Source organism: Sorex araneus, chromosome 9 (genome assembly GCF_027595985.1).
Source record: "Sorex araneus isolate mSorAra2 chromosome 9, mSorAra2.pri, whole genome shotgun sequence".
Lineage (NCBI taxonomy): Eukaryota > Metazoa > Chordata > Mammalia > Eulipotyphla > Soricidae > Sorex > Sorex araneus.
Genome location: NC_073310.1, coordinates 8639790 through 8647770, shown reverse-complemented (window position 1 = coordinate 8647770; position 7981 = coordinate 8639790). Strand labels below are relative to the sequence as shown.

Sequence of the window (7981 nt, the reverse complement as noted above, 5' to 3'; positions counted from 1 at the left end):
CCCCCCCCCCCCGTTCTCCTGCCGTGTCATTGTCGTCATGAAGTTGTCTCCTGCCCGGGGCCCAGCAGGGTGTGTGCAGTGGCGGGGTGTGTATGTGGTGTGTGTGTGTGTGTGTGTGTGTGTGTGTGTGTGTGTGTGTGCGTGCGTGCGTGTCCCCGTGTCCGGGCTCAGCCGCATGACCGTCCGCATGGCTCGTGAGTCGTCCGTGGTTCGCCGTTCCTGAGCGTATTTATTCGTGTTTCTCCGCAGATGTTATGGTACAGCCGTGTCTCTCCCCGGGGTCTGGGCCCCGTGGCCGGCGTGCTGCCCTCTGGGCTGCCCTGGCTGCTGGGTGTCCAGCCAGTCCTCGGCCACTCGAGAGAAACCGCCCCAGCACTGGGCTCCCCCCGGCACCGGGCCTCCGAGCAAGGCCCCCGCCCCCCCACGAAACCTGCCTTTGGAAACTAATATATTTTAAATTATTTCCTAGCAAAGGCCACACAGTCTCCCCCGGCTTTCTTACGGGAGGCCCGATGGGGGCCGGTCCCGGGGATGAGCCCCGATGAGAATGTGGGCGTCTCTCCTGCCCCCCTCGGGGCTGCAGAAGGACCTTTCTAGAGGCTTCTCCAAGGCCAAAGTGAAGCTTGGGGGCAGTTTCTTCCCTTTCTGTTGTTCCCCCTATTAAAAAGTCCCTTTGGGAAACGAGCAAGGGTGTCGGGGTGGGGAGCCGTGGGGAGTTTGAAGTGACCCTGCGAGAGGGGTCCGATGGGTGTCCTGCGGGCGTGTCCCCCAAGCGACACCTGCCTCAGGTCTCCAGAGGCCCCGGGCTTGCCACACGCGGCAGGACGGTGTCCACGCCCCGGCCCGTGCCCAGGCTGCTTCCTTGGTGAAGAACACTACATCTGCCCATGGCGGCGACTCCGTGGGCTTCCGGGGGGTGGTGGGGGGCCGTGCACGGCCGCTGGCCCCAGGGCCATCACAGAAGGTGAAAGCGCTCTACTGTCCACACCATTAGCAACCTGTGAATAACTCTTGGACTGCAAGAGAAATAAAAGACCAGTTTCTAAAGGAAGAGAATTGAGTCTGTTTTATGAGGGCAGGAATATTCGGGGTCAAGACCCTCAGACACCATCCAACGTTGAGCGGCGAGTCCGGTTTACCAGCTTAGTTCGGAGACACTCGGGGGCCTGGGGTTGGCCTGCGGCCAGCAAAAGGCCGAGTGCGTCAGCTGCATGTGCGGGAGGCCCAGGGGCGGCCCCCGAACGGCCGAAACTAAGAGCAGAGCCGACCTTGGGCGTACTCGACTGCAGTCTCCCATGGGTGCAGGCCCAGTCCCTGCCCTCGGAAAAGCAAGGCTCTGCGGCTCAACTGGCGGGGGGATGGTTTTGTCCCCCTACAAAGGTCAGCGGGAGGTCACAGACACGTGTCACCGCTATTCTGTACGTCCCCGGCTTAGAGCCCACCAGCCCGTGCCCCAAACAGGTCCCTGGGGAGAAGGACGACGGAGGCTGGGCCCCCGCATGGGTGCCGTTCACCCCGTGACCGGGGGTCCCCCCGTCCTGCCGCTGCAGGGCGCGGCCCCAGCCTCTAGGCGTCCGTGACAATCAGGTCTCTGGTGACCTGGAAGGCGGCGATGAGCGAGCTCAGCTGGATCTTCTCGCTGGTGCCCGCAGACAGCCTGTACCTAGGGCACACGGAGACGGAGTCAGGGGCCTCTGACCCGGGCCGGGGACACGCGCCTCGGTGCCTCCTCGTCTCTGCTCCTCTGCCCTTCAGTGCTCACTCGGCTCACACCAGCCGTGTTCTGGGCCCGCCGGAGGATGCCCTGGGTGCAGTGTGCCCCCTGCCTCCCGGGAGCACCAAGAGGGGGAGTCCACTCCCAGCAGGGCTCAGGGGACCCTGGGGTGCTGGGGGGGCTCCTGCGTGCAAAGCCTGCACCCCAGCCCTGGGGGGCCGGGGGATCCCCCGCCCTTCCCGCCCGTGCCCCACGGGCTAGCCCGGGCAGCAGGAGGCCCTGCCTCTCCACTCAGGAGTGCCGGCCCCTGTGAGGCCGGCTGATGGGTGCCTGTGTGAATAGGGGGGGGCCAGCCAGAGCTGCCGGGGCTGACATCTGTGTGAACCCAGCGCTTTTGTCTCCCGAATGATAGCTGCCAGCTCCGCCAGGGTCTAATAACTGTGTTTACCGAACCAGGCGGGGGGGAAAATGGAGTTTATGTTTACTTTCCCCCGTACCATGACTCTGCGTGCCAAAATGTCTTCCCAACAGCTGGCCAGCCGGCCGTCACACCCTCGGGTCTGCACGGGGGGGGGGCGCCTCCCCCGCAGGTTCCTGGACCCTCCAAGTCCTTCTGGCCTCTCAGTGCTTTGCAACCCCACCCCCCCCCCCAACACCCCTGCCTTGTCCCTTTCTATTTTTGGCTTTTTGGGTCACACCCGCTGATGCCCAAGGGTTGTTCCTGGCTCTGCACTCAGGAATTGCTCCTGGCGGTGCTCGGAGCACCCTGTGGGATGCCAGGGATCGAACCTGGGTTGGCGGCGTGCAAGGCAAACGCCCTCCCCGTTATACCATCGCTCCGGCCACTCTCACCCATGTTGCAGGGGCACCGTGTGGGAGTGATGGGAGAAGGTGGCAGGGGTGAAGCCAGGAAACAAGACGAGAAGGGGGCTACGAGGGGGGGTGCAGATCGAGGTGGGGAGAAACTTACTCAATGTCCGCCATCTTGGTCAGTAGGTGGATTCGAACCGACGCCGGGAAGTCCACTGGGGGGGAGAGAACGGAGCTGAGTGAGGCCCATCTCTGCTCCCCACCCCATCCCCCCCAAGGAGGCACGACGGGGTCAGTTTCCCTCTCCAGTGGTGACCCTGTGCCTCGACCCCAAACCCAGCTCCAGGCGGGCTCCCGACAGATGAGCATAAGAGACACAGTCCATGGCCCGGCCACCGAGCACAGCACCCAGCTCGCCCGACACCCCGACTTCGTTTATCGAGGTTCCTGGGCTGCACCTGCAGGGCTCCTAGCTCTGTGCTCAGGAATCACTCCCGGCGGGTCTCGGGGGGACCCTCTTGGGTGCCGGGGATCAAATTGGGGTCAGGGGTTTTACGGGAGGCTCTCCAGCCCCGGGACAGATTTTTCAACAGCAAGAGAGAAGCAGAGGAAGGAGCGGGTGTAGATCTCAGGCTCGCTCCCGACCCCCCGAATCCCAGGGCCGGCCGCCTTCTCTTGGGCCTCCCCACCGAGCCCCGAGCCCCGGGCCGCTGACCTCTGTGCACGAACAAGTGGATCTCGGTCAGGATGTCGTGCAGAGCCAACCCCTTCAGCGTCTTCAGCGCCATGATGTCTGCACACGCGCAGTGAAGGCGGAGGGAGCGAGTGTGTGTGCCCCCCCGCAGCCGCCCCCTTTCCGTGGGAGGCTACAGTGCCGCCCCCCGCCTTCTAGTGCTCCCGCTCTGCCCTCCGCCGAGGGCTCTCTGGACGGGGAGCGTGTGGGGAAACACCGGCCACGCGCGCCCGGAGTGCCTGTGTCCTGCCGGCAGGGGATAGCTGCCCCGTCTGCTGTCTGTGCCCGATGGGCCAGACCAGATACCGGGCCAGGTCCTGCTGGACCATTCCAGGCAACTGGGGGGGGGCACCGGGACAGCCCGCGCCGTGCAAGGATACTCCTGTAGGCCGTGGTGAAGTCCAGGTTCAGCATCCAGTCCAGGATGTTGGCGATGTCGGCCCTGAGCGGGTGCCCCGTGCAGGTGTACACCGTCTCCTCCGTCACCTTCCCGAAGGCCATGTGGGTGCTCTGTGCCGGCGGGGGGTGCAAGGGACGACAGGGAAGTGTGGAGGGAGCCCGGGGGGGGCGGGCAGGCCCCCTTGAGCGGCCCGTCCTCCACCCCCAGCCTTTCCTCACACGTAACTGCTGCGGGTTTGTTTTCACTGGGGGCGAGCGGGGGTCTGAGTTGTGCCTGGCAGTGCCCAGGGTCCCTCCTAGCGGGGCTCGGGAGCCCTCTGCCCTGCAAACGCCTCCCCCCGGCACGGCCGCTCCGGCCCGGCACACAGCTGCTTCAGTGACCCCAGCCCGAGCCCGAGGGGGCCACCACGGGCCCGCCGGGTCCCCCTACCTGCAGGATGTTCAGGGCCCGCCGCATGTCCCCACTGGACAGGGTCACCAGGGCCTTCATCCCGTCCTCACTCACGTCCACTCTGGAAGGACAGCGGGGGAGTCACTGCCGCCCCCTGCCTGGGCTGCGCGAGCCGCCGGGGACCCTCCAGGGACGGGACGGGCAGGCGGCAGAGGAACCAGGGGAGGCCCGTGCGCCCCCCAAACCCCCCCCCTGCCCCCAGCGCGCTCACTTCTCTTCCGCGATGACGTGCTCCAGGCGGGGCGCCATGAGCTCGGGGCCGAGCGGGCCGAAGCGGAAGCGCGTGCAGCGGGACTGCAGGGCGGGGATGATCTTGGACAGGTAGTTACAGATGAGGCAGAAGCGGGTGTTTTCCGTGAACTTCTCGATCACTGCCCCAGGGACGAGGAGAAGGGCATCAGGGGCCCCGCCCGCCTGGCCAGAACCCCCCTCCGCGGGGGTCTCGCGCAGGACCTGGGGCACGCTGGCGGGAGGGACGTGTGTGTCCCCCCCCAACACTCCCCCGCCTCCTCGTGGCCCCCGGACCTCTCCCTCGACCGCCGTTCCTGCCCCTTCCCAGCCACCCTGACGGAGGCCAGTCCTGCCGTTGGCAGAAGGCTCTGGTCAGTGACGGTCCACCTGGCACTGGGCATGGGGGACTGGCCTCTGGGGCCGCAGTGACCCCAATCCTGAGCTGCCTGACACCAGGTCCCTGCTGTGGGGACCCGCAGCGGCCGGGGGGGATCAGGCCCAGCTGGCAGCTGCCGGGAAGAGCACGTGCCAAGGGCAGGCCGGAAGGTGCTTGGCCCCCTCTGACCTGTGAGGCCCCCTTGGCGCCAGGCCACCCTCCCCCCAACTTCTGTCAGCTGCTTGCACACCCTTACCCTGCGTGCTACTAGCTCTGCACTCGGGGATTAGTCCTGGCAGGGCTCGGGGGACCCGATGGGGGGCCGGGGGTCGAACCCCGTACCCAAGTTGGCTGCATGCACGGTGAGCGCTCTCCCCACCGGACTATTCTAGAATCTTTTTATCCATTAGTTCATTTGGGGGCCTCTGTGCCGTCTCAGAGGGGCTCCCTCCCGGGGACACTGAGGCCAGGGATGAGGATGCCCCGGTCCAGGGTTCGGAGCCTCCACAGACGCGGGCCCCGGCGGGAGGAGGCGAGCAGCACGCGCTCATGCGGAAGGGCCAGTGGGCCGAGTCCTCCAGCGCCCACCGGGGACCCCACGGACAGGGGACACCTCGCCCACCGATACGGTGGAGAGGAGCCGCGAGCACGGGGTATGCCGAGCCCCTCACCCGGCGCTCACCTCTGCGCAAGGCGTTCTGGGCATCTTGAGTCATGGCGTCGGCTTCGTCCAGGATCACCAACTTAAAGCCTTTCCTGGGAGGACGACGGCCCAGTGTGACGGCTGCTCCAGCCACCCTGCCCCCGGCCGAGGGGCCGAGGCCTCCAACAGACCCCAGGGCGCAGAGATCACCTGGTGCCCCGACTCCCGCTGGGCTCCGGCTCCCTCCTCGCCCCTGCCCTGCCCTGCCCTGCACCCCACACCCCCCACTCCACTCCTCCTCACTTCCTCCCCCTCCCCCCACCCCACACACCTCCCCATCTCCTGCCTCCTGAAACCAACACCCTGGTTCTCTGTCACCTTCTAGTTCTCCACGGGCTAGTATCTGTGACATTTTCTTTTTTGGGGGGGTCATACTTGGCAACACACAAGGGTCACTCCTGGCTTTGCACTCAGGAATTACTCCTGGCGGTGCTCGGGGGACCATATGGGATGCTGGGAATCGAACCCGGGTCAGCCGCGTGTAAGGCAAAGGCCCTCCCCGCTGTGCTATCGCTCTAGCCCCCCTGTGACATTAATTCTTGCCCCCGTCCCCCCCACCAGAAGGAGATAATGGGGGCCAGATGCTATTTTCATATTTTCATTGTTAACTTGTTCTTGGCCACACCCAGCTGTACTCAGGACTTTCTCTGGCGGTGTTCGGGGGATCGTACGGGGTGCTGGGATCGGACCTCGGCCGGCTGTGTGCAAGGCGAGTGCCCGTCGCTGTGCTGCCTCTCCAGTCCCGCACCGTCACTGCCTCGCCATCCGTCTCACATTCACTCTCCCTCTTTCAAGGCTGCTCTCACCGGGATCGTTTTCTTCATGTTTGTATTTGGGGGCGGGGGGTGGGGGTGGGAGAGGGGTATATACCCGGCAGTGCTCAGGGCTTACCCCGGCTCTGTGCTCGGGGATCACTCCTGATGGTCCTTGGGGGACTCATATGTGGTACCAGACATTGAACCCGGGTCAGTCGCGAGCAAGACAAGCGCCCTCCCCCCCGCCCCCGAACTACTGCCTCGGCCCACTGCCAAAATCATTTTCTTTCTTTTCTTTCCTAACTTTTACCAACCGGCTGAAAAAAAAAAAAATTAAGCCTCTCACCAGGCCCCACCGAGAGGGAAACCGTGCCGCATCCTTACTTAAAAATGGTCCTCGTGCTGGCGAAGCTCAGGATGGGGCCCCGGACAATGTCGATCCCTCGGTCATCTGAAGCGTTGAGCTGAGGCGGGGAGAGACGCCGGTCAGACTGCGGCCAGTGTGCTCGGGGCCGAGGCCGCCTGCTGACCGGTCAGGACACTCGCCTCCGTGGGCACAGCTGAGGCCCGTGTGAGGTGCCTGCAGGTGGGGATGCTCCCAGCATCCTGCTCCTCCCTCCCCGCCCAAACCCCGCTACGCGCCTACGGACCCCAACCTGGCACCAGAGGGCAAGGGAGCTTCCAGCCAGTGGGGCCCAACCTCCTCAGGAGGGCCGGGACCCCCCCACGGACAGACGCACTCCTGAGGGGCACAAGGCTGAGCACCGGCGGCTGAGCAACCGCCAAGTGTCAGCAGAAACTGGGCGAGAGCGAAGGGAAGCGCCCCAAAACCCTACGACCTGCATCCGGCCCACACGAACCCAGAGCGAGGCGTCCACTCGGGAACAGGGGAGGGGGATGCTCGTTGTCCGCTCCCCTGCCTGGGACCCTGCACCCAGGCCAAACCTTTCCTAGAGTGGCCCTGCCGTCCCCCCCCCCCCCCCCGGGAGGTGAGGTGGTCTCCTTCGAAACAGACCCCAGCAGAATGCAAATGAATGGACTGGAGTTCCCACCCCCCACCCCCGCCCCGCAGGGGAAGGACAATCCGATTCACCTCCAAAACCATGGAGCCGAATTCCTTCTCTCTGTACAGCTGCTTGGCACACGCCAGGATGGTGGACGTCTTCCCGGTGCCCGGGGGCCCGTAGAGCAGCAGATGCGGCAGCCGGTCTTCGCTGATGAATTTCTGAACTGCGGGTTGGCAGAGAGCGAGGGTATTGATTTCCGGGAGCGGCCACGGCCGCCGCCGGCGCCGACCCCCCCACTGGATTCCGAGGCAGATGCGGGGATGCAAAGCCAGGAGGAAGCGCTAAGGTCTCAGAGGCACGACCCGGCAGGAGCCACCCGGCCCTCAGAGACATTACTCAGCAGAGCACCGCACCGGCGGAGCCTGCCTGGGCCCGGGCTGGCGGGCAGGACGCACTTACTGGTACTCAGGATGTCCTGGTGAGAGATGAGATCGCCCAGCGTCTGTGGCCGGTATTTCTCAACCCTGGAAGACAACGCGGGTCCGGGGTTACGAGCCAATGTCTCATCACCAAAAGCCTCCGGATTTTGCACACGGACCAGAGGTTCCCAACCTAGTGGCATTTCCCCAGCGGGGCTGGTATCCCCTGTATAGGCACCAGCGATGCCTCCAAACTTCCTACCGTAGGTGGGGCAGCCTTCATGGCCCCCTTGGAGCCCCCCTTCCCTCTGAGTCCCAACAGGACTGAGGTTAAAGAACTGCTCGAGGGGCTGGAGCAATGGCACAGCGGGGAGGGCATTTGC

At 65.1% G+C, this 7981-nt stretch overlaps 1 protein-coding gene across 1 annotated transcript in view; it reads right to left on the bottom strand.

Annotated features, from left to right (window-relative positions):
- Positions 1-42: 42 nt before the first annotated feature.
- The window catches only part of RFC5 (replication factor C subunit 5), a 33952-nt gene continuing 26013 nt past the window's right edge, over positions 43-7981 (bottom strand). Inside the window, exons 3-12 of the mRNA XM_055147095.1 lie at positions 7639-7703; positions 7266-7402; positions 6557-6636; positions 5397-5470; positions 4319-4478; positions 4087-4168; positions 3638-3767; positions 3240-3317; positions 2685-2739; positions 43-1663 (exon numbers count right to left, since the gene is read on the bottom strand). Of these exons, the coding sequence (XP_055003070.1) occupies positions 1567-1663; positions 2685-2739; positions 3240-3317; positions 3638-3767; positions 4087-4168; positions 4319-4478; positions 5397-5470; positions 6557-6636; positions 7266-7402; positions 7639-7703 (958 nt within the window). The 3' untranslated portion in view covers positions 43-1566. The remainder of the gene's footprint in view (positions 1664-2684; positions 2740-3239; positions 3318-3637; positions 3768-4086; positions 4169-4318; positions 4479-5396; positions 5471-6556; positions 6637-7265; positions 7403-7638; positions 7704-7981) is intronic.